At 37.4% G+C, this 27,770-nt stretch overlaps 2 protein-coding genes across 2 annotated transcripts in view; one reads left to right on the forward strand and one right to left on the reverse strand.

Moving 5' to 3' along the window:
* FBXL17 (F-box and leucine rich repeat protein 17) overlaps window positions 1-27,770 on the reverse strand; it is a 330,870-nt gene that overhangs the window by 149,133 nt on the left and 153,967 nt on the right. The window lies entirely within an intron of this gene.
* On the forward strand, window positions 25,420-26,430 carry LOC125181052 (inositol 1,4,5-trisphosphate receptor-interacting protein-like 1). The gene has a single exon (XM_048054511.2). The coding sequence runs from the start codon at window positions 25,420-25,422 to the stop codon at window positions 26,428-26,430; it is 1,011 nt and encodes a 336-aa protein (XP_047910468.2).

Here is a 27,770-nt window from a genome sequence, read left to right on the forward strand (position 1 = left end):
TCTGCAACGTGCTGTAGGTAGCCCTGCTTGGAAAGGGGTGGACCAGATGATCTCCAGAGGTCCTTTCCAACCTCAGTCACTTTGTGACTCTCTGTGACTTAACTTTAGCAAGGCTGGGCTTGCTTTGTAATCAGTAAGAGGTAAGGCAGAGAAACTTCCAAGGTAGCTATAAGTTTCTATCTGGAGGACTTTCTCGCTAGTGACTAACTAGATATGGATGTCCTGAGATATTGCCCTGTCTAGGATGGACTGAAAGCAATACAGCTAGACCTTCCTCATTTCCAGTAAGGCTAACTGTACAGTATAAGGCACTTCAAATTTCCCATATTGAAAGGCCTGTTCAAACATGATAGGAAAGGCAGCAGTCGAGTTAAATAATATTAGATTATCAGAAAATTTCAAAAATTGACCTATTTCAGATTTGTTATGACATATTCAATTATTTTCAACTGTGGATTGTAGCCACAAGCTTGCCCCAGGAAGAAGTGCTGCTGCTGTCCCTTTTGTCATGTCTTTTTGTCCCCTAGCAACACCTATCAAAGTGTTTTCCCACAGGAATATTGAGTGGTGGTTACTATTGTTCAAAATATTAACTCCTCCTCACTCTGAGTTAATTTCATTGTGTGAAAATTACATGCATATATGTAATATGGGTATGAGAGGATGTCTTCACTTCCATTTTATTCACAATTCAAAAGAAAGAAAAAAAAAAAAAAGCTTGTCTGTCTGTTGTGCTGCCTCTGTGTAACAAGCCAAAAAGCAAAAGTGAATCTGTATCTGAAAACAAAAAAGAAAATATATCCAACAAGTGCAGTATCAAAACTGTATCTGCTAGGACCTATTCAGTTTGCATATACAGTGTTGATGTTTAATTAAAACATGAAATATCAATTTAAAACAAAGAGAAAACAAAAGACAAAAAATCTATTTCAAGAGTATTTTAAATTTCAAAGCACAATTAATATTTAAAGCTAAGACACGTCCAAGATGCTTTGTTTACTTTTAAAAATGTATCTGCAATGAAAACAAGTTATTGGGGTTACTGTGGCACTCAGAATAAGTTATATCAAGCTGGAGTAAGGAAATGTACACTGACGACAACCAAAACAGTGTTTTCTCTGCTGTGTAGTGATATCACAAAGGATAAGAAGAAGAAGAAGAAGAAGAAGAAGAAGAAGAAGAAGAAGAAGAAAGAAGAAGAGAAGAAGGAGAAGAAGGAGAAGAAGGAGAAGAAGGAGAAGAAGGAGAAGAGGAAGAGGAAGAAGAGGAAGAAGAAAGAAGGAGAAGAAGGAGAAGAAGGAGAAGAGGAAGAGGAAGAAGAGGAAGAAGAAGAAGAAGAAGAAGAAGAAGAAGAAGAAGAAGAAGAAGAAAAGTTGTGTCTCCTTCCATCAGTTAAACCTAATGTGAGACACAAGACAGTATTTATTCATAATAATCAGATAGCTAACAGTCTGCGAAAAATTAGCTAGAGAGTTCAGTTGCTGTTAATATGCAGCCAATTCTGATCACTGTGAGTTCTGCTAAGTTTGCTAAGGCCCTCACCTTGAAGAGTGCTCTCTGTGAATGGACTGATATGGTTTCTTAAGAATTGTAATATACATGAAGTTCCCTAACAACTTTTTGAGAGTTAAGATCTTCTATTAAGTGTCTGAGGATATCCACAGAGTAGCTACAAATTTGGTTATCTGAGGTGACTTCATTTTGTTCTCTTTTGCTCATTTGTTGATAAAATATATACTTATTCCCTATTTACATAGATGTGAGACAATTAATATTAAGTTTTACTTTCAAAAATCCTGTCTTCTTTATAGATTACACCCTATCCATTTTAATTAAGTTTAACAGGAATATTTTATTTAGAAGTCTGAGCTGAAGATACCCAAGTATTCATTTTATGTCACAGAAAAAAGTAGTTGCTTCATACATTTGAAAAAATGGAACTTTAATAATAGTCGTGGTTTCTAAACAAAGCTGGTACTAAACGGAATATCCCTTTTTTTTTTTTTTTTGCTATACGTTTTTTTCCATTTAGTGGAAAAAGGGGGAAAAGAAAAAAAAGAAAAAAAGGTCTACAAGTGAGATCCTGGAGTTTTGACCTTTAATTTCAGCCTATATGCTAATTCTTCCTAGTTAGGAATCAGTTTTCCAAATCATCAATATGGAACACTAAGCATAAGCCTGCACTGAGGTTCAAAAAAGCAACTTTGTAAACATGACAGTTTTCAAACTGATTTTTGTTAAAAATAACATTTGAAAACTCATTGTTTTTAATTTTCAGCTTGCCATAGAATTTATCTTTCATATTCCTATATCATTGCTTTCTTCTTTGTTATCAGTAAAAACTAACACTGACCTTCCTCCTAGAAGGTTCAACTTCTAACTTCTGTTTGAAACACTAAAGTGTCTTTTCTCAGAAGAAATGCTACATATATGTGCCGCCAGAAATGAGAAAGAATACACCATTGCTGCGACCCTTCATTAGTCAGAGAATCTTGGCAACAGAAACAGGGCTTGTATATGGTCTCTGCATGAAAAACTATTTTCAAAGGTAACCTTGCCAAGGGCTATGTTCTGTCTTGGCAAAGGAAGCAAACTTACTTTTCTATCAGTCAGTTCACTCTGCATGAGAAACAGGTGTTATGATAGGAAATGGGACTTGGAGCAGGAACAAAATAAAATTCTCTAAAAATAAGTTTGGTTTGAAAAAATTGGAGATAATAAACCTGCGGGGCTTACATGATTTTGCAAAATGCAAATCATGAAAACTGGTTAAGGAATTAAATGCTCTTTTTCAAAAATGACCATGGAGATTATAATCATTAATTAAAATCATGTAAATAATGTTCTGAAAGAACTCGTCCTTTTTATCTCACAGGTTTCAAACAGCCTAATGGTAAAAGGTTTAGTCTCAAAAGAGTTACTCTAATTAAAACTAAAACTTTAGTATAATTAATAAGTGTGAGTAAGCTTGCAATCATCTCATCCACTTGCAATGACAATTTTTAAACATTCAAATTATATTTTAAAGTGTCATTATACCAGGCTACAATGGATTATATTCTTACATATCCATTTTAATGTTTTCAATCAATTAATTAATTGCTGCTATTACAACTTTCTTGACTTGTGGTCTTCTTAAAGCTCTGTATGTGATAACTTTTATTCTGCCCATAACTTCTGTCACATCTGTCTGATGTATAGTCAAAATACACAAACAAACAGACAAAGCAAAAATAATTACAAAGTAAAATGCATCTATACAGTGCACATATTTTCTCTATATTCTGTAATTTCTCCACTGGAATCCAGTATATGAAGAAAAGTTTTAAATTCAGTGAGAAAAGTTTTTAATAGTGAGTATTCATTAGAAAGTTCTCATTTATTACTAAATAGCAAGATACTATTGCTCTTATTTAATATACTCTTTTTCCAATATTCCAATATACTTTTTTTTTCTGAAATGATGATTTAACTCACAAAACAAATTGGTATAATAGAAAAATGAAAAACAAACAAACAAAAAAAACCACCACAAAACACAACAAACTACAAATATTTAGCATTTAGTGAAATAGGATAGCCATACTTTCTATTTTCCTCATCTAATGGACTGAGTAAAATGAAGGGATTTATATTATAAGTGTATGCACTTATTCTGAGAACAGGAAAAAGAACATAAACTTGAGCTCCAGTGTGTACTTACTGCGTTGTTAATTCTTATTGAATAGGGAAAGACAAAATGTAAGTAAATCTGCAGTACTGTGACAGAATATTTACCCTTTCTACTCACTTTTTTTCCAAACAAAATTATTCTGGCAAGGGAGAGAGAAATCTCTGCATATCACATACTGAGGCTCAGTTAAGATATTCTGTCTGTTTCATGTAAACAAGAGGGGAAATCACTTGCTCTATTTTGAACCTAAAAGATGTTTTTAGGATTCCTTAACCATATTTACTGTAGCCAGTTAGATGAATGTCAGTCCTTTTGCAGGAAGTACAGCAAATCAGAAGGTAAGTGTGCATTTCATGATTTAACATAAATTGCATTGACATTTAAAGAAAAAAATGTGTTCTAAAAAGAAAGCCTGTAAAGTTTGAAATATGTTAAAACCTATTTTCCAGTTTTGAAATATATTGACACTCAGTTTTTAAAAATGTGATTTTTTTTTTTTAAATTTCTGCAGAGTATCTTTTATCTTGAGGCATTTCACTGCAATAAGAATGGTAAAATTGTATTATTGATAGAAAGGGATACATTTTAAAATGTATTTCAGAAAAAAAATATAAATAAATGCAGCTAACAACCACCTTTGACTTCAACTACACCTGTAAACAGCAGAAACCCGAGTAAAATTTTTCAACCTATTTTTCTATTCATTCTGCTACTATGAAGTCATCTGTTACTGTTACGCTTTAAACAAATACAATTCAAATAATACAAGAAGTTTGCTTTTTTTTTTCTTTGAATTGTTGCCCTGATCTCTAACAAACTAAAAAAGCATGCCAATTATTCTTTCTTTTGTAAATACCTGACACGGTAATAAAAAATCTGAAAGGAGCAAATGGAACAAACTGATAGAAAATGACAAAGATCAGTATAAAATATTTGCCTTGAATTGGATTGTGAAATTCTTGCAACTTACCTAAAAGCTGCAAACACAATTTGCAGTGATACATACTCTTGAGATATAAATACTCTCTCATAGACTGTTAACCATCCCTTCTTATAAACTCCCCATCCAAACAAATATGGATAAATCTAACAACTTTTAACTTCTTACAGGATTATTTTTGTAACTTTTTGTAAGCACTGTAGTACAACCTGAAACATCTTTAGAAATAGCAATTTTGCCACATTTTGGTTAGTAAGAGACTATATACGGAGACTTCTAACCCCAAAGGACAAATACATTTAACTGTAATAATGTTTAACAAGCTCTCAAATCCTAGACTCTAAGGATGGCACTATTTTAAGCATATGCCTTTATTGCAGACCATACAGAAGTCATATTGTAGAGGAGCAGACAGCATGAAAAAAGCAAATGCATTATTTTAAAGTTCATTTTATTTTAGTTGTAATTGAAACGCTCTATTAACTAACCTAGTTGAATTGTTTTCTGTAAACTAAATAAACATGAAATCAGAATCACTAGGCAACACATGAGAAGGCATACAGTGCTCTAGCTTTATTTCCTAAAATGAGCATTTAAATTTCCATTTGTGTTCAATAACAAGGAATAGATTATTAGATAAAGTGGAATGCACAAAAGACTGAAGTATACTAGCATCACCTATTAACCCCTAAAATCCATGTTACAAGCATACAAACATCACAATTTATTTGCTTTCAGTAATGGTGAGTAAATTAGAAAAAAAAAAAAGTATTATTGTTTTGTAAAAAATTTAAGGTATTGTACTGCCAAATCTAAAAATTCTCCTGACTCACATCAAATAAAGCACAGGTCATATCAGCGAACCTCTTATATTCAAACATCACTTCCCTCAGCCATTAAAGTGCCATGAGACTATTGAGTTAATCAACAAGAGATGCAAGATACATGGGAAACATCGTTCTAAACAACCAAGCTGCAAGTACCCCTATATTTTTTTAAAGCACAAAATAGATTATATAATCACCAGTGTTTATTTGAATCTTCCACAAAGTCCGTGAAATTATGAACTTGGTAAACAGGAAAACTGTGAGTAAAATCCAGTAATTTCTGTACCATAGGGAAATTTATTTATTTAGTTGTTTGTTAAAGAAGAAAAACATTAATGAAGAGGATTGTTCTTCATTCCTAGGTGAACGTCAGGCCTAAATTTTTCCACCATACATGTGGAAGTAGATTAATTTTTATGAATTTCTTTTCAAAGGTGAATATTGTTTCACACATGGTGAATATCGTTTCACCTTGTCTTCATGATTTCTATGATTTCTATGAAAGACTGCAATAAATAAACAAATAAAATAATAAATTTCAATTTACTTTTACAAAAACAAATTGCTTTCAAAATGGAAGAAATTCACTAAAGAACTATACTGTAGTGTAATGCTTGCCCACAAATACGTAACCTAACATATTATTCAAAGTTTATAAAGAATGTTACTTTGCTGGATTGGGAAGAATGCTGTCAATAAAAATTCCTGGTCTGTCTGATAATTTTAATTGCACTGATCAAACTTTGCTAATTCTGCTTGACTACAGTTAAATAATGTCAGATCAACTTCGGTAGGTGTACACTTTCAAATGATCACAGTACTCTTCTAGCAAGCATCTAATATTTTTAAAGACACAGGCATCATAACTGAGTCACAATCTTCTTGCTCCAGCACTACCATATAAAGATTGATCACAGAGTTACAAACATTTTCATTTCTTCTTTCTGTGGTATGTAACTTGTGAAAATGACAGAAAGTTCTTCATACTTTTTGGTCCCTGAACTGAGAAGATATGGAGGGAAGTATTCTGGGGAATTGTCATGACCTGATTGCCCTGTTCTTATATACTCCTCTAAACATTTAAAGCTGGCAGCCATCAAAGACATGATTATGAGCTAAACGGATCTTTGGTCTAATCTGGTGCAATGTATTAGCACCTATTAGCCAATGTACAACCATTGTTAAAATTCACAACTACCAACAAAAAAGACAATATTAATGTGTCACAATAATGACATGAATGCCACACATGCATATCAGCCTGTGTTAACTTTTTACCTCCCCACTCAAATAAACTTCTACCAATTATTTTCATCCTGAGTTACACTTCAAAAATATTCCCATTGACATAGTTAACAGCATTCTTTTATTAATTTTCTGTAATTTCTAAAGTGTTCAGGTACATGGTGAATTCTATACATTTATAAGAACAAAAACACAAAATTTTATATATATTTACACACATATATACAAACACACACATATGTATGTAGAGACACACAGGAAGTACAACTCCACAAAAAACAGAAAGAGTTAAACTACCTAGATTTTCTGTACTACAGTATCCTGAACCACTCATGACATGAAGTTTGGCCATAATCAATTTGCATTGCTTCAGGCAAGGTTATTTTAAATGACTTAAAGACATATTAGCTGAACAATAAAGACAGGGCCAAGAGAGAAGTCTGCTATAATGTGTTTTAGAATGATCAAGACAAGAGGACAGTAGGAGTTCAGTGGTAATAGAGCTTCAGCTGAAATACTGAGTATTAGGCATTCTTATGTGATTTTGACACTCTACAGTGTATATAAGATCTCTCCATATGTTACAATTTTCTTCAGGTATTACAAGCTTATCATTGAAATTAAAAGAAATACATGGCAAGAATTGGAAAAAAAAATGAAGTGAATATATTTCTTCCTCCATAAGGTGCACTTTAAAAGCAGTTGAGAGATTTTAAATTCATGAAGATACTTAAATATGACTAATATTTTTCCAACGTGAAAATAAATAAATAAATATTATTATTTATTATTTGTCTGGATTACAGTTCAACACTGAATTTGTACAGTAAACGTTACAAGGCAAAAATAATGTTGCTCAAAGCAACAAAATCCAGTGAAATTTTCTAGGCAACTTAAAAATATTTTTGAGGAATGTAACAATATAAATGTACCTGTATAACTTCAATATAACTTCAATGTACCTGTATAACTTCAATACCTCAGTAAGGCTCTGGAAAATACTGATGTGGCACATTTTGTAATACTGTATTTACTGAATGGAGAAGTATTACTGTTCCTTACAAGAAGAGCTGATAAACATTCCTATTCCACAAAGTTAGCCCAGAGGTCAGAAGTTAGTAATGAATATAGTAGAGTAGAGTAGAGTAGAGTAGAGTAGAGCAGAGCAGAGCAGAGCAGAGCAGAGTAGAATAGAGAATATAGTAATGATTTATGTTTCTTGAATATCTTTTCTGTGATCTATGGGGCTCTGCATGATCTAGAAAAGACTGACAGTTTCCACAAACAATTACTTGACCGCACAATCACTGCATAGAAAAGTGGGTTGTATTTGAAATGCACAGGAAAAGGCCTGTATCTGCTAACCTGACTCATCCATTAACCTTACTCATCTCAATTTTATCTCTTATACTGCTAAGTTACTAAATTCAGGGGACAAGAGATACAAAGCAGAAAATTTTCAAGAAGAATTTTAAGTGTAGTAGTCAGATCAGTTTTCATGACCTTAGACAATTACTTGACTTTCATATTTTTCTGCACTCATACAGAAGGCTTCTGTTAGCAAACAGGTTCTTCAAATTTATTCTGAGGTGAGTTTAGAAATGATACTGCAAATTCAGGAGCTATTCACATATAAATGTGCTGTACACTATATTTTGAATTGCAAATTTCATTTTTACTACAGAATTTGTAAGTACTATAGTAGAAACAGTCATAAATCGCCCTACTAGTTTCTAGCAGCAAATGTACACAATATAATAAGTTTGTTCTTAAAGTTTTTGATGTGAATGAAATTGAACTGAAGAATGTTAACAAATGAAGAAGAGTATGTCGTCCTCATATCTACAACTGGTTTCAGCATATATCTGAAGGACAATGTATTCAAGAACCTCTTTAGAACTTTGCCTTAAACATTTAATTATGAATGAAATACCACAGTCAATTAAGACAAACAAATTCAATAGGAATACACAGACCTAATGTTCACTGGCCAAGGCTTTATTTCCAAAACGACACAGAGACTTGGCAGTGAACAACACTTACGTTTAGCTCACCATACTGAGATATTGCTTGTGCCAACACACTTTATCCTTTCCATGTTCCACTGTTCATTACAACACACACCAACATTCTCCAGTTCCTGCCAAGCTTCAGACAGAGCTCATTCAGTGCAAGCTGAATGCTAGGTCCAGTCAAAGGAGCTCAAGGAAAACACGAACAAGTATTCTGTATGCAGAGCTCAGCCACTGGCAGAATGTACTAACGTAGTACTGTTCCTAGTTAATTCTTCTGATTTATAAAGTGTCTTTTGAACTACATCAAATTACTTCTGTCTTGAACTTCAGTATCACCCAATCTAAGTGGGGAAATAATTACTGAATTAGAGAAAAAAATAGGTTTTAGCTTAAAAAAAGTAACTTTTGATTATTTGGCCTATCATACAGAATGGGCTGAGGACATGGAAAACCCAGATAATATCAGGACAAATTAAAAAGAAATAAAAAATAAAATTTCAGTGAATTACCTTGAGGTTCTAAACCAAAAGATCAAACTTATTTTTTACATAATAACATGAATGCTGTATGATCTAAGGATAAATAGATCTTTTAATCTACAATCTGTGATAGTCAACACACACACCAAAAGAGAGCCCAGTGGAGAGTGTTCATTGGCACAGACCATCACAGTATTTCCACTATAGGTGGGGCTCCAAAGCAGCAGCGGCTTTGAGCTTTCACTTCAAGCAGAACTACTCTATGATATAAGAAGACAACCTTCACATGAGTACATATGTGTACAGTTGGACTTGATGATCTTGGAGGTCTTTTCCAACCTAGATGGTTCTATGATTCTATATATGTATATCTGTAAATACGGCATCATATATAGTGTTATACTGTATTGTGGTATATAGTTATACATACAATACAACATATATAGTATTCTGTATAGTTACATGTGATCTAGAAAAGACTGACAGTTTCCACAAACAAGTACATGAATCATTGCACACAAGTGGGTCATACTCTACCATAGTATATAGTATATATGACTGTCTGACATATATAGATGTGTGCATATACATAAATATACTGAAGATATCTAAAGATGGAAATGAAACAGAAATAGATACATAGAGGTTAGAGGTTAATGTAGACTTTATGTGGCAATAGAGAAAAACAGAAGTTCTTTGGACTTATAAACACAACTCCTCCATGTAATATTTCATATATTATTTTCCTCTGAATACTATAAATACACTAAGGTAGGATTAAGTTCCTGCAAAATATATGTACAAGGAGTAATAGAGTATGTCATGGAAGGAAGTCTCATTCAAAAATTATACAGCTGGTAGCAAAAAACTTCGGATAAAAAATTTGCATAGGTGAAGTAGATGAGACCTTAGTGATGTAAACTCTATGAGCTACAATGGTTAGAAAGCTTTTTGAAAATGTACATTGCATTTTCTGACAGAGTTGTAAACAACTCTGCCTGGAGATACAGAGATTAAATGTAGCCTCACAGAGGAATATAAAAATGTGAAAGCTGTCTCCGTGGTGGTGAATCTAGAAAGTCAGAAAAGTGATAGGGTGCCTACAATAGAAAACAGAAAAAAATGCATACTTAATTGCAAGTATTTGCCGCAACAGACTTCAATTTCTCTCTAATTTCAATAGACTACCAATTAACTGTTTAGGAAGAAGTAAATGATAAATACATCATGAAAATAAGAATTACCACATACCTAAGTGAAATGCATTGCTTAAAAACAAACAAACAAACAACAACAACAACAACAAACAACAACAAAAACAAAAAATATTAGTAATACACAACAGCCAAGAAAATTCTAAATTAAGCTTCAGAATCAAATGTAAATAGTTTACTAACTTTAATATCAGCAAAATTAACAGTATCAATCTTTTCTTTCAAACACATGTATATGTGTTTCAAATACCAGGAACAAACCCCCCCATAGGTAAATTCTCAGCCCTGCCCCAGAGTTTGCATCAAACCATTTTTGTATTACTGCCTGGAAAACAGGATAATAAAAATCCCACACAGTTCCCTGCATAGCATTGTGAAAAACTTCCAAGTTCTGAAGCTATATTTATAGCATAGAAACTAGAAATGGAGCTAAAAAGTGCCACTGGGAAACAGAAGTGAATTGTGTCTGGTTACAGCTGAGCTCCAACCTACATTCTATCCTAACTAATTATTTGTCAAATCCAAACACTTGGTTTTACATGGTAATTTTCCACTTCCAAATGAAACTTAAAAATTACTTTAAAAAAATCAAATAGACATAGTTCAAATGAAACTTGAAGTGTTTTTGACAAATTCAGTTCATCAGGTGATTATATCATTCAGTGTTGGTCTTGTTGATGTGTGTCAGTAAGACTTGAAAAACAAGAACAAAACTAAAGCAATCTGAGGAAACAGAGTAGGCTTGTAAGTTTAGGATGTCTAAATTTGTTAACTTAAAACCGTCATGTGTTAGCTAAATTCAAACCCAAACCTGTTTAGCAACAAGTTTCTAGAAAAACTCTCAAGGTTTGTACAGATCTGTAATGTAACTACAGCTAATCTAGCCTACAGTTTAAAGTGGCTGGAGCACATTAGCTCCATTCACATAAATCTCAGAATTGAAAATGACTGTCTTCTGGAAGTTCTCTAGGTCAGAAATAGTTGTCAAATAGAACTTCACGCTTAAATTTTCAGACCTTCAATGAAGAACATTTGCTAAGAACAGCATCCCAACTGAATTCTTCATCTCCTGCATTACTTTGACAAAAACCATGACAAAATAAATAACAAATAAATAAATAAATAAATAAATTCTAGAATGAATCCAATGTTATGACTGAAATAACGAAGATTATCCATTTCACATTTCAGAAGGGAAAAGTGTAAGTTTGTGTCCCTTACATTTTATCTATGTATTTATATGTACATTGTATGTGGCTTTAGATGTTATATTATGAAAAAAATATATATTTTCCTCACGCACTGCTTAAAGGGAAAAGGCTTATGACTAAGATGCAAAGAACTTGTGCAATTTTCCTTTTGTAAATTAAATTCATTCATTAGAGGATAAGTAATAGCAAGCAGATTAAGAGAGAATGTCTCCTCTAATATCAAGGGGTTCTTGACTTCTATGTATTTGCTTTCCAGATTCCACTTTTATACTTAACAAATATATTTGATCCAATTATGGATAAAGAAATTAGTAATTACAGTGAAAAAAGTCATACAAATTCTCTGTGAAAAGTCTATTCACTTGCTTTTCACTATGATTTCACTTAGACTTTCAAAATACTACTTGGGAAAGATACTACTCAGTTCACTCTTCTTACTTGAAGATGCTAAATAATATATAAATTTAGTTAAAATGCTAGATTTTTTGTTTATGAGTAAGCACTGTATTTGGAAAAGGGGCAATAGGTTTTATTACTCTGAACTTCTAGGTGTATAAGCATAGCCAAATGAATGATCAAATTGGTACTACTGAATCCCTTTAGAACTAACTGAAAATAGAGAAAGGAACAGAACATTGTACATTTTATTTTAGTATTTGAATGTGTATAATGTGGTCGCTAATGTGTTTCCTGGATGCATCTTCATGGCCTGTGAGGTATCATCAGCATTTAATTAATTTGCTGACAAAATAAATGTTTATACTGCTGCCACAATTTGTACCTTATTGTTTGATTTATAACTAGCCACTTTTTCCCCTAAGACTAGTTTCTGAATTTGAAACTGAAGTTCAACGTATTTTAAATGTCTCAAATTTTTTCTTGCATCACAGTCCATGATGAGTCTTCTTTGTTAGGTAGTGAGAAGCTACAGACTTTTGCTTAAGGTCAGCTTATTGGTGCACGGATAGTGAATCACACAGTATTTTAAGCCTCTTACTAGATGAAAACTGCTGAGCTGATGTGCTCATGATGAGCACAGCGTGACTGAAATGAAGAGGTCCATTCATGTAGCCTACCATCCTCCTCCTGCTCTCAAATTTGTATGCACAAATAACGCAGACGGAAGAAGCGCACAAGTTTACATGAACAAAATAAAAAGCACAGATTTAAGAGTTATGCATTTCAAAATGAGGCAAAATGACTTCTAACAAGAAGGCAGAATCAGGACTAAAGTAAGAGATTTAGTTATACACAAGACACTGCATTTGTCAAAAAGTGCTGCAAACTGGAGATTGAAAATTAGGAGAAAACACAAAAACTGGAAGGGTCAAAGACTGACAAATATTTTTCTTTGAAAATATGAATATCAAAACAAAACCTCAAACTTTGGAGGACATTTTAATCTTCTAAAAATGAGTCTAGTAAAACATTTTGGTAACAAGATTATTTTCCCATAGTGCATATACAGTCAGGTGACACTTCGTATTAGAGTTAGGTTTCTAGCTGTGACAATGAAGTAAAGTCAAACAAGCGCTAAACTGAGCTCTTCTCATTTTCAACAGACTCATTTGAGCAGAAAAAAAAAAAACACACCAAAAACAGCTGCTTGAAACTCAGTAACATTTCTCAGTTTCAGAATGACCTGTTTCACACTAGAACAAACCAATGAATTCATACATATAAACACTATGAGCAGACAGTGATTTTCAGAACACAGATAGAAACAAGCCAAAAAGGGTTATGGGACTAAAACCTTATCAAATAACAACTTAATTTTCAACTTAGGTGAAAAACAGAAGTCATGATGTCCTTCAATATTGATTTCATCTTATATAATTTTTTAGAATGACTTCAATTATTTGTCTTAAGCAATTAATACACATCAGTGAAAATATAAAATGAGTATTTGCGCTAATATAATAGTATAAAAATGCCTTCTACAACAAATTACAGATCTAATTTAGAATAAAATTATATTATTATTCAATATGTCTTTCTCAGAATGATGTAATTAGTTAAGTATTAAAATACATATATTCGTTGAACACTAAGAAAGACAGAAGGCAGTATTTGTTCAGATTTGACTAAAAATACTCATTGGAAGTTTGTTTAAAGTCTGTTAACAGAGATTTATTCTTAAAATAAATGTTGCTCTTATCTCATTTTTTGTTCATTTTTCAAGACAAAAGCCTTCTCTAGAAATGGGAAAACTGACATGCAGATATTTTAAACCTGCACAAATATAAACTTCAACTCTACTTTTTTTTTTTTTTAAGAATAGCTTATAATCCTTTTACTTCCCAATGGACAGTTTCAGATAAGATATACTGAAGTCGTTTTAGAATAACAACTATGCATTCTGATTATATGAAAAATCAAACTAACCTAAGAAAATACTTTACGCCAAAGATACAAAAACAGATGACCCGACATCTGAGTCAATGTGTTACAGAAATGTCTGAGTTGTAATTGTTATGCTACAATTCTTACTTTAATCACCCATGATTATTGGTTCATATTGTCTCAATCAGATGCTTTCCCTTACTTACACTCTTCTTTTTCCTGAAAACTCTGCATTGAATACGAATACAATTCCTGTAAACTAATATCACATGAAAAGGCTAGTTAATTGATTTTCTGATTGTTCCTACTGTAGTACATGTTCAAGGATAAATCTTGAGCTGGCACTTCAAAATGCAATTACAAATTTATTATTTTTTGCCTACAACACCTCTAATAAACTGCACAATTGCCTATTGATTTATTGCACCCTTTAAGACTTGGTGGCACTGCAACATTTAAAACTGGCTTACTTTTAAGGTGGTTTTGATTTGTTAGTGAGTCATTCCATTCCTTTAAGTTCCTAATAAGTGAAGGTCTTTGATTTAAAAAATATTATAAATTCAGTATGACATTAAATATAAATCATCATTTATCATAATTGAATTTCATTGTTACTGAAGTACAATTTTACACACATCACTAAATGCTTGAATGAAACAAATTAGGCAAGAAAATAACTGTATAGCCTGTAATGGAAAATAAAGCTGTTATATTCAAAACTCCACAATTCTTAACATATGTTAAGACATGTAACATAATAACATGTTGCTTAAGCAACACTGAAACATTTTAAAGTTATTCTTATGTACACTTGCATTGTTGAAGACAGAAATTTACACAGGCATGCAATCTGGAATGTTAGGCAGCCAGTATTCAACTGTAACAGAATTTTGTGTATCTACAAACCAGGAAGCTTGAATCTGCTGTGAATTTGACTGGATTCACTGAGTTTGAAACTGTACTACTGACCAATTGCTGAACACTGCTCGTACAGGTTTCAAGGGAAACACACAGGCTGTGGGACGAGTACAAAAAGCTATAATATTCCTATTTATACTTAGAACATAAAACTTCATTTTCCCAATGTCTGCAATCAGGACTGCATTAGTATGGAATACTTTTTTTCTTACTTTACCACATAATTTAATGTGGCTTCCAGGAACATTAAAAAGTAGCAATGTTTTTCTCCAATCTCTGTTTGGGTACTCCCTCCTTTCTTCTTAAATTCCCAGTGGTACACAGGTCTCATAATTTCTTATTGAACTTAGGGTTTGAAGTCAGTATCTCACATTTAAAAATGTTTAAAAAATATGGTACTGAGTTCATAAATGACAGAGAAAGAAAATATTGTTTTTTCATGCACAGTTTTTTTTCTTTTTTTTTTTCTTTTTTTTTTTCCCTTCAGGTTGGGGATAATGTAAATAGACTGCACAAAGAAGGTAACAGTAAAGCAGAAAATTCAATTTTACAAAATTTCCTCATAACTCCAAGGATAATACTTTAATCTGGTTACACAGTGGCATTATGACTTTCAATCATACTTGGAGGCTTTCACAAGTTCGGTCAATTTACAAATAATTAAAAATTTTTGTAAGACTTCAAATATGAAAATCAAACTAATAATTCCATTTTAGGCTGTAGTATGAAATATAAAGAAACTAAGCCTAAAACTAGCTCTGTAACACTTATGCAAGCTGCTTGATGATAACAGATTCTTCCCACACCCATAGGAAGTGGGAAAAATTGACAAGCTTATGAAAACTGAAGACCTGGGTTTTTAAACATTCAGCATTTGAGAGACACTAGCAAAACAGATAGTTCTTGTTTTATATGACTGCCTGGAATCAACTGAGGAAGCCTTAAACTGGGAAAAGGAGGAAGAAAACTGGGAAAGACATCTGCATTTACTATATGTGAAGACAAAGGACAAAGTAGGCTTAAAAAAAAAAAAAAAGATCAGAAGTTATGAGCTGGGAATTGGGCTGACATCAAAAAGATGCAGCTAAGAAATACATACATTAATTGAAGAAACATGGGCCAAAGACTAAAGAAAGTAGAACTTAAGAGTACCAGACGTTACGGAATAATAATAACGTGGACATACACTGAGCAACTGGTTCATGTGAGGAAGAAAACAGGAAAGCACAATGATTAAGTCCATTCTTGTCCAGCAAAGCACTAAACTAAACACTTTGAGGTACTGCACTTTCAATATCGTTTCTCACAGTATCCTTCTAGACAAAATGTCCAGCACACAGCTAGATAAAATGGGTGAATTGGCTGATGGGTAGGGCTCAAAGGGTTATAGTAAATGGAGTTACATCAGGCTGGCGGCCAGTCACTGCTGGGGTTCCACTGGGATCCATTTAGGTCCAGTTCTCTTCAATGTTATCATAAATGACTTTGACACAGGACTTGAAGATATACTAGGTCTGCAGATGACACTAAATTGGGAGGAGCTGTTGACTCCCTCGAGGAGCTGTTGACTACCCTCTCAAGGGTGGAGAGACCTTGCAGAGAGATCTTGACAAATTAAAAGGCTGGGCAATCACCAACAATATCAAGTTTAACAAGAGTGTGTGCTGCATTTTGCAGCTGAGATGGAACTAGCTGCAGCTGGCCCCGACTGTAGGTACAGACTGGGGGATGAGGGGTTTGTAGAGAGGGATCTGGGGGTTTTGGCGGACAGCAAGTTGAATATGAGTCAGCAATGTGCCCTGGCAGCCAAAAGGGCCAACTGTATCCTGGGGTGCATCAAGCACAGAACTGCTAGCTGATACATGCTCTGCTCTGCACGGGTGTGGCCTCACCATGTGCACTGTGTGCAGTTTTGGGCATGACAATATAAGAAGGACATAAAATTATTAGAGAGTGTCCAAAGGAGGACTACAAAGATGATGAGGGGCCTGAAGGGCAAGATGTATGAGGATCGGCTGAGGTCCCTTGGTTTGTTCAGCCCAGAGCAGATGAGGCTGAGGGGAGTCCTCACGGTGGCTTGCAGCTCCCTCACGAGGGGAGCGGAGGGGCAGGCGCTGAGCTCTGCTCTCTGGGGACAGTGACAGGACCCGAGGGAACGGCATGGGGCTGGGACAGGGGAGGGTCAGGCTGGGTGTTAGGGAAAGGTTCTGCACCCAGAGGGTGGTCGGGCACTGGGACAGGCTCCCCAGGGCAGTGGTCACAGCACTGAGCCTGCTGGAGTTCAAGAAGTGTTTGGACAACGCTTTCAGACACATGGTCTGATTTTTGGGTGGCCCTGTGTGGTGCCAGGAGCTGGACTCAATGATCCTTGTGGGTCACTTTCCACTCAAGATATTCCATGACTCTATGATTCTGTGAATATTTTTCTGAACAGAGAACTAGACAAACTGGTTTAAATTTCTTGAATATGACATCGTAATGCATTACGTGAGACCAGGGAACACCTACACTGGAATTTTGTGAATCAGTCATAAATAAACTAATAAGGTTATTTTCTCCTTAATACACTTGCATAACTCATTTCCAGTATGGCGGAATAAACAGACTCAAGAACCTATGTCTCCCTCAGAAAAACAGAAATAATAGTAAATCATATATTGAATATCCATACTCCTCTTCAATAAATTCAATAAATTTAGTAAGGGTGAAAAGACAGAAAAGAACAAAATCTTTTGGTGAAATGTTTAAGGAAATAACACGGAGAATTCAGTGCTGAAAAGCACAGTGGGACACATCCATCTATGAGCCAAGCAGTTTCCACTACCGAATGGTTACAATGATTTTATTCCACCTAGCTGTAGAATACTCAAGCTGCCATTATGAACCTAAAACCTACTTATTAGTCCATTATGCTGCTCTGTCCGTGAAAAGAGCTCTATATAAACCATTACATGCATAATATCTTAATTCAGTGCACTCTATCATTCCATCCTATAATTCTTTCATCTAAAACTGTCAGCTCCATTTACTTTGGTTTTGAACCAACTAAATCCTTAGTTGGTATAGCATATATTGCCCTAGCTCAAACTTTAAAATAAATACATATGAAACCTAGAAATCACCTAAAGTAATCTCAAGTACAACATTCTCCACTACTGCACTTTGTGGGAACATTCAAAGGAGTAGACACAAAAGCTAAGATGAATCACTCAGTGATGTGTTACAGACCATCTTCACAAAGATGCTTACTTATCTTCTTCTCTACAAAACAAGCCTCTATTTCTGACATACCAAGTTTATTATTTTGTTTCCTTTCCATTAGTATCAAAATGTCTTATCTATAGAACTATTCATACCAGTTCAACATCGGAAAAATAGTTAAAGGCATGTGTATAAATGCAAGTCTTTCTGTTTGTGTGACAGTATATGGACTTACATTTAATATTGACAGTTCTAGGTGTCTACCCACCAAGCCCTTTTACCTTTTATTGTTTTCTATTTCTCCTCCTAGAGTGTACAAATCCACTTTTAGGGTACCTACATTCTATTCTAGATAAGTTTAATCCTGCCAAGATGTCATATTTAATCTTTGCAATTGGACATACATGTAACCAAAGGTTACCATGAGGTAACCAAAGAAAGAATCTCAGAATGGCAGAGGTTGGAAGGAACCTCTGGAGTTCATTTAGTCCAAGCCCCCTACTCATGCAGGAATACCTAGAGCAGGTTGCCCAGAACCATGTCAAGGGGATTCTGGAATATCTCAAGAATGGAAACTCTACAATGTCTCTGGGCAACCTGTTCTATTGCTCAGTCACCCTCAGGGTGGGAAAGCAGTTCTTTATATGCCCATTGCCTCTCGTCCTGTCCCTGGGCACCAGTGCCTTCATCTTCTTTGCACCTTTCCTTCAGGTATGTATACACATTGATAAGATCCCCCATGACTCTTCTCTTCTCTAGGCTGAACAGTACCAGCACTTTCAGTCTCTCCTCACAGAAGAGGTGCTCCAGATCCTTGATCATCTTGGTGGCCCTCCGTTGTACTCCTTCCTGTATGTCAATGTCTCTCTGATGGACACACCAACCCTAACACCAAAGACTCCATTCTCCATACTTCACAGCATAGGACTCAGTTAAACTTGCTTTGGAATTCTTGATCTTTGTATTGCTCTTGCAGGAAGCATTTTGAAACCAGTATATTGCTCTGATGTATGGAAAAGGCAAAGAACATATTTGTATAGAAATTCCAATACAACTCAGACAAGATGATACTATTAAGTAAATGAAAAAAATATATATATATTCAGACAAATATGTATACCCACGTGAACACATTTATACAACCCATTCAAATTTCTAAGAAATATTTCTTAGCAATGGCAAAGAGTTGTGTTAATTAGTAACAGTTCTGTATTCTCTTTTCATGCCCTGAGAAAACTTTTCATGATACCTGACAATGGTGTAAGGGAATGGCTTTTGTTAAGAAGCTTAAATGCCTTAAGAAGAAGAGGCATCATCTGCTCTCTAAACACATATGCTACATATGAATTCTGTTAAACAGATCATCTACTAAGACAGACTGTGTAGCAACATAAGTGTTTATGGTTTGTTATAAGAACTATGAGGTCTTTATGTGGTAAACATCAATGCCCTCAGTGGGCAAGGAATCATTGCATAGTGTCTCTTGTCCCAGAATAAATTTTATGATTTTAGAAGCAGAACAGCATATATAAATCTGGTCTGTGTTAAAACTATATTAACAAAACAACTGCAAAGGTCTTTTCTTTCCTAAAATATTACTCTACAACAACATCTTGGCTATATAATGAGCTCTGTTTGAAAATATACTACAAAAACTGTTTAGGAGGTGTAAACATTCAGACAATAATCTGTATCATTCTCAGAGGAAAATATCTTTCCGAGTCTCATTCTTCTATTCCATGTAACTGTGGCAAATTAAAGAATATAAAACTCTAAATTTTTCTGTATGTATCAATTATACCGTACGTAGGTCCCTGAGCAGTATTTAAGAGACAAAGAACTGAAAACAATATTCTTGCTGACAGCACACAATCTAGCCAATACAGCTTTAGAAAGCTCATCATTTTTAAAAACTGTAAACGCTCTTTTCTCACAGTTGTGGCTGGTTCAGGAAACTGTCCCAGCTACACCGGTCTGTTCTATTGGTTGGTATCTCATACACAGAGACATTCATATAAAGTTTGATAAATCTGTCTCAGGAAATTCAACACTACACATATCAGAAATGCAGCTCTTCCTGCAGCAAGTGGAATATTCTTTTCTCCTGGAAAGAAATGGAATAAAGTATGTTTGCTTAAATCCTATAATAATTATTTAATAATTTGAATGAGCAAGAGAAATACCTGCAATGTCTGCGCAAGTCTTTCTCTACACAAGAATTACAAATTGGAAGCAAAACTCAAACATCAAAAGGAAACATGCAGAAAGTGGAAGCAGGGAGAGGTAACTTGGGAGGAATACAGAGACATTGTCTGAGCATCTGGGGAAGATCTTACGAAAGACAAAGCCTAAGTGGAATTGAATCTAGCAGGGGATATCAAAGACAACAAGAAGGGCTTCTATATGTAGACAGGTGACAAAAAGAAAGCTAGAGAAAAATTCGCACTGCTGAACAAGGCAGTGGACCTGCTGACTCAGAACATGGAAGAGGCCTCAATGCTCTCTTTGCCTCATTTTTTACTAGCAGGACTGACCCTTGGGAATACCACACCCCAGAAAGTAGGGAAAAAGGCTGGAGCACAGAAGATGGATTTTTTAAGGTTTTCTGCTTGTGTCACAAAGTAACTATGGAGAAGCTCTGCAGCAGTTAGTGAAGGTGGATATTTTTAATAAAAGTCTTATTATGCAGAAAATACATAAAAAATCTTGACACCCTAAAGTAGGACCAAGACATAATCCTGCTAAAGCAGCAAAAAGTCTTTTAGATGATTCTCAAATGCATACCTGTCAGTCACAGATTTAGCTCACGTTACAAGAACTCTGATGTATGAGTGATGATAGAATAGTTTCACCTGGCTGGTACTGAATACACTTTCTATATCATTATTGCAAATATAAAAGTTGGAAACTTTCAGCCAAGCCAGCTTGGTCACTGCTTAATTGTCTTATCAACTCAAAAGCATTGTAAAATAAATGGACAATTGAAAGCGTTAACATTATGCTGCCTGTGGCTTGCCACCTTATCATAACTTGCCCTGAAGCAACTAGTATTACAATAATAAAAAAAACAATATATCAAACCTTTTGATGGCTGTCACCTCTCTTTTAAAATTTCAAATGCAATAAAAGTCTACAAAACACAGATGAAAATTATGTGAAATTCTATAGCACTATTTTACTACAGTGTATTCTTAAAATTTAATGAGATGTTGATCTCTTTCATTACATGTTAAAAGAAACAACAGGGAGACACTTTGGTAGGCAGCTGATGATGACTCCAACAATGAGCTTCAGAATGTAAAGTTACACATTCAGAAAAACATTTTTTAATAACACATGATTAAACAGACAAAACATACCAAGATTATTTTCACAAAATGCATAATCAAATAACGTCAGAGCAATCCTATTGCAATAATAAGTGCTGCACCCATATTTAGTTTCTGTAATGTAAAAGATAAATTTTCCTTTCTGATATTCAAGAAGATAGGATCAGTTTATCTTGCGAACTTTCCTGGGTGAATTACATCTTTTTTTTTTTTTTTTTTTTTAACTTAAAAACTAAAAGCTATTTCTAAAAAATCCACTTACTGATGCAATGAAATATGAGTGTGGGACTTACTTGTCCACTACATGACATTTACCGATATGTTTGCTGTGTGTTAAATGTTTTGATTGTGAGACAAATTTGCAACCACTTAGGATTCGCTTAGACACTGTTTTCCTAGAATCCATACAAAGATCCCATGTTTTCAACAGATTTCCACAGAGGTGTTGCCATCTGGTACTGGAAGAATTTTAAGAGCTGGTAGAAAAACCTATCATGTACAATAAGACTTCAGGTCAACCACAGACATGTAAGTCTGCTTTCCAGTATATACAACCTAAGGCACAACCCAACAACCGTATATAATCAAGAGTAACAAGTCCTGGACAAAAATAGTTTTGAACCTTGTCACAAAGGCTAATATTTTTGGAACTACTTTGTCATTGTATGATTGTAAAAAGAAAAACGGAATCAGAGTCCCTGATGTCCTCCTTAAAGGTTACAACTAGTATTTTCAGTCTCTTGTGCCAAAAGGAAAACTGCATTTATTGAGATGCTTTCTCCATAATTGAGAAATTATTGAGATGATTTCATTTAATGATTCTCCCTAGATTTGACCAAAGTTTGAGTACCCCATTTCACTGCTAGGGAAGGCAGTAGCTTCAGTCTTGCACTGTAAATTATAATATACTCAAAAGAATGCCCATAGCAGAAACTTTTATAACAATTAAGGCAATCTGCAGCTGCATAACTTTTCATTGACCTCTACTGCATTGACTCTGACTTTCCAATTTGACCATTCTTCTATTCTTTCTCAATATTATACAAGCTTAGAGACTGATTTTGGTTGAAAAAGCAAGTGTTCTGCATTTTTTCAGAACTAGCAATAGTTCTGAAATAGCCATCTAACATCAAGAAGCTGGAATTCAGGCCTGAAAAAGCACCACTTAAATGTGTTTTCATATTATAGATTCTTCATTCACTCTGGCAGCAAGACACCAAGGAATGGGTCCAAACTGTGGTACTGCAATGTAAAAAAGTATTAAAAACTCTGAAGCTTTATGTCAAGAATAATCAGGCAAGATAATTAGCCTTAAACAAATTTATTGAGAGATTTCAAGATCATAGAAACATAGAGTGTCCCAAGTTGGAAGGGACCCACAAGGATCATTGAGTCCACCTACTGGCATCACACAGGACCACCCAAAAATCAGACCATGTGTCTGAGAGCGTTGTCCAAAGGCTTCTTGAACTCCAGCAGGCTCAGTGCTGTCACCACTGCCCTGGGGAGCCTGTCCCAGTGCCTGACCACCCTCTGGGTGCAGAACCTTTCCCTGACACCCAGCCTGACCCAGCCTCCCCTCAGCCTCATCTTCTCTGGGCTGAAGAAACCAGGGTACCTCAGCCACCCCTCACCCGTCTTCCCCTCTAGACCCTGCACCATCTTTTTAACAAGATAGCAAGTACTACAGCTGTGAAATGATCCACTGTTCTCAAAGGCTGTGAAATGTCTGCTTGTCATAATAATTTGATTTGTACAAGAGTGAAAGAAATCGGGTACTGATGCACATGGGCAATTAGTTTTTCATACACCTTAGTTGAAGCCTCAAACAAATCGACCAATGTGGACAAATAATTATATTCTAAAATACTGATTGGGACTGCCTAATGAGATTAATATGAGTTTCAGTTGTGCTAACCACTGAAAATCAATGTTTCTTAGCTGTATTTCACAAATCCCTTTTCAAAATATCTCACCCCAGGCTTGCTGAAAGGTGTTGGTCAAAGTGCAAGCACAATAATGCAATCTAAACAGACAACCTCACCCTATCATGTACTCCCTATCATAGAATCACAGAATCATAGAATATCCTGAGTTGGAAGGGACCCACAAGGATCACTGAATCCAACTTCTGGCACCACACAGTTCTATCAGAAAATTTAGACCATATGACTAAGAGCATGGTCCAAACGCTTCTTAAACTCTGACAGGCTTGGTGCCATGACTACGTCCCTGGGGAGCCTGTTCCAGTGCGCAACCACCCTCTCGGTGAAGAACCTCTTCCTGATATCCAGCCTGAACCTCCCCTGTCACAGCTTGACACCACTCCCTCAGGTCCTATTGCTGGTCACTAAAGAGAATAGATTGGCACCTTCCCCTCCGCTCCCCCTCGTGAGGAAGCTGTAGGTTGCGATGAGGTCTCCCTTCAGCTACCTCTTTTCCAGGCTGAACAGGCCAACTGACCTCAGCCGCTCCTCGTACGTCTTCCCCTCTAGGCCCTTCACCATCTTTGTAGCCCTTCTCTGGACACTCTCCAATAGTTTCACGTCCTTTTTGTACTGTGGTGCCCAGAACTGCACACAGTACCTGAGGTGAGGCCACACCAGCGCAGAGTGCAGCAGGACAATCCCTTCCCTCGACCGACTAGCAATGCCGTGCTTGATGCACCCCAGGGTACGGTTGGCCCTCCTAGCTGCCGGGCACACTGCTGGCTCATATTCAGCTTGCTATCAACCAAAACCCCCAGATCCCTCTCTGTGGGGCTGCTCTCCAGCATGTCGTTCCCCAGTCTGTACGTATACCTAGTGTTGCCCCTTCCCAGGTGCAGGACCCAGCACCCGCTCTTGCCAAACTTCATGCAGCTGCCGACTGCCCAGCCCTCCAATCCGTCCACGTCTCTCTGCAAGGCCTTTCCACGCTCAACAGAGTCAAGAACTTCTTCCAGTTTAGTATCATCATCAAATTTACTCAAAACACCTTCTAGTCCATATCCAAATCGTTTATGAAAACATTGAAAAGAACTGGCCCTAAAACGGAGCCCTGGGGGACCCCACTGCTGACTGGCCACCAGCCTGATGTAACCCCATTTACCACAACCCTTTAAGCCCTACCCATCAGGCAACTGCTCACCCATCATGTGATGTTTTTATCTAGCTGTATGCTGGACATTCTGTCCTGTAGGATCCTATGGGAAACTGTATTGAAAGCTTTACTGAAATCCAAAAAGATTACATCAGGTGGCTTCCCTTGATCGACTAGATAGGTGATCTTATCATAAAAGGAAATCAAATTTGTTAAACACACCTACTCCTCGTGAACCCATGTTGGCTGTGACGTATGACTGCATTGTGCCTCACATGCGCTTCAATAACTCCCAGGATAATTTTCTCCATAATTTAACCAGGCACTGACATGAGACTGACAGGCCTGTAGTTACCAGGGTTTTCTTTCTTGCCCATCTTGAAAACTGGCAGAGCATTTGCCAGCTTCCAGTCAACTGGGACCTCTTCAGGTTCCCAAGACTGTTGAAAAATAATTGAGAGAGGTCCTGCAAATAGGGAATGTAAGGTTATGATATACTTTTGCTGGGCACTCCTGCATGCAGAACGCTTGCCATTGCAATCACAAATACAGTAGTTTCACAGAAGATCCTGTCTGAAAAAATTATTGAGATTTTTTTTCACAGGCAGGTATGGGAGGAACAAGCTTCCTGCAGCACCAGGCACCTCCCCTCCCTCACACCCTTGTCCCCATTCAGAAATGTCTCCCCTGAAGCAGTGCACTCATGCGCCGGCACAGCAGGCACACAAATCCGGCCAGGGAGAGGCCCCATTCCACCACCACTCAGGGCAGGGCTTGTGGCTGTCACCGCCAGCTCTGGCCACAGTCCCTGCTGCTTCCCACCTCCCTCACCCCCTCTCCTACCTGACCCCAGGGGCCTGCAGCTCCTGCCCAAGCTCCCTCAGCCATCAGCCAGCTCCCACCCAGCCCCACTGACCCCTTTCTCTCTCAACTCTTTCAGACCATGGTTTCGGCAATTTTTTTCACCCTCACGTTCCTGGTTTTAATCCAAAGCCCACAGAACGTCGGCGATGAATTCGATGCAGTCATGCATGAGCGCATGCAGCAGCGTGCGGAGGAGCTGGAAGAGCACATGATGCAGCTCCTCTTGGAAATGGAGCAGAGGGACCAGGAGAACAGCTGGGAGCATGCGGGAGCCCTGCTCTTATCTGCATTGCAGCACTGGCAGTTCTGGGCCTTGACTGGAGAGCTTGTCTTCTTCTTTGTGCTCTGCCGCATGCTCAGGAAACCGTGCCATGAGCTGTGCAACAGGAATGAGAAGGGCATCTCCAGAAACAAGGAGGATGATGACACTGAGGAAGAACCCAGTGACATTTTGGATGCACGCATATTTGTCAGTGGGTACCTGCAGTGGCCAATGAGGAATCTGGAAGAAACATGCAAGTTTGTGGAGGAACTGGTGGACAAGCTTCTCTGTGTCTGTCAGACATTTCCCAAGAATAAGTTCATGCCGCGGCTGCAGCCACCCATTGGGGTGGGCAGCGCCTTCAGTGCCTCTGAGAACAACGCCATCTACCACCTGCTTGTGCCTCTGAACCCAACCCCTGGGCACACCTTCCACCTGGAGCTGGGCACCAAAGGGCAGACACCGGCGAGGAACTCTTGCCTCTGCATGGAGCTGCAGTGCATGTGCACAAGGGAGCGTCTGGTGGGGGACATGCTGTGCATCCTCCACCATCCTGAGGACGAGCTGAGACATCATGACTCCAGCTTCCTAGACACCCTCTGCAGTGGCTCCTACTTGGATGTGCAGAAAACAGCAAAGTGGTTCCAGGAGCTGGTGACGGAAGCCTGGGTGGCTATGCCTCAGTCATCCAAACTCCAGCTAATGGTGCTGCCCTCCACCCGCTTCTGCAAGCTCAGGCTGACCAACATCCTCAAGAAAACCCTCTTCATCGAGTTGATGCTTGGGGTACAGCAAGACAACTCGGACACCTTCCTGAGCTTTGAGTAGGCAGAGGCCGTTGTTAGCAGCAGCATGAGGTGGCCACAGAGCTGCGCTGTGCCAGAGATGCAGTTCTTTAGGACACATTTAGGCATGTTCGGCACACCTTCCACCTCAGACATCTGCAGTTCTGTGTCTATATCCTGTTAGGTGCCAGCTTTGCCACCCATGCCTTGAAGACAGCTGTCAAGCACCTCCTGACCACCATCCCCTAGGCAAGCATGCACAGGAGGGATTTCCAGCCCCACAGCCAGCGATGATTATGGTGGTTACAAAGATGACTGACAGACACCCTGCTTGCCATATGCCACAGAGCTGAGCACACTGGACATGGAGATGGTGCTGCTCAGTCGGCAGTGGGAATTGCTCCTCCATGTTCTCTCCACAGCAAAACCACCCTTGGGGGAGGCACACCCCATGCAGCTGAAGAGGCCGATGTGGGGAGGCTTGAAGCAGAGACTCTTCTTTCCAGCTGGACAGTGACCACCTGGTCTCCCGGGGAGTGTCCATTCACTCCGGGAGCTTTGACCTCTGCAAAAATGCCAATATATTGCTTACTTGAACAAATGCTTTGTCTGTGAGTGTCTGTACCACACTTGGTCAGGAAATGTGGGCATGAGGCGCTGTCAGCTTGGCTGCCACAGCATTGGGGAGCGTTTTGCTGAGGAGCTGACTCCATGGGCTCCAACTGCACTCATTCTGGAGCTAAAGCTCTGCTGCCTGTCCTTGTTCCTCCAGCAAGGCAATGAGAATAGCTCAGCACCCTCCACAACACCATGTGTTGCCAGTGTGCTGTATGGAGTCTGAAGGGGGGACTTGGGCAACCCGAGGCAAACCATGCCCTGGGAGCCCAGCGGCATTGCCCAGGATGACCGTGGGGAGGCAGATGTCACGCTCTCACCCATGCACAGGGGTGAGTGCCATCAGGGAAAAACTGGGCTCTGCCTGTGCTGGCTGCTGCACCAGCACAAGCCTCAGACACAAGCCAACACAGAGCAGAGGCTCCAAGAGCTGGAGGTGCGGCTAAGGCGTATGAGAAACAAAGTTGTGTTCTTGCAGTAGAAGGTGTTTTTGTAGTGGAAAATTCTACTAACCCTGCATATTCAAAAGTGATTGTGCAGCTATAACAGTGGCATAGCAGGGGGGAGTACGTTAAGCAGATAAGGGGAAGGTCTCACTGTCCCAAAATAAGGAGGATAGCTAAGAAAAACAGGACGAGCAGTGCAAAATCAGTAAAACCAAAAAATCTCAGGCCCTCTAGTCACGAGAGAAGAAGGACAAAAAAAAGGAAAAGAAGAGATTAACGGTTGGTCAAACAAAATTGTACATATACGGAATAGCAGTAAGAG

Source organism: Anser cygnoides, chromosome Z, assembly GCF_040182565.1.
Source record: "Anser cygnoides isolate HZ-2024a breed goose chromosome Z, Taihu_goose_T2T_genome, whole genome shotgun sequence".
In the NCBI taxonomy this organism is placed as follows: Eukaryota; Metazoa; Chordata; class Aves; order Anseriformes; family Anatidae; genus Anser; species Anser cygnoides.

What these genes read in the sequence shown, in the direction of transcription:
- LOC125181052 (XM_048054511.2), top strand. Translation starts at nt 25,420, where the DNA reads ATGGTTTCGGCAATTTTTTTCACCCTCACGTTCCTGGTTTTAATCCAA.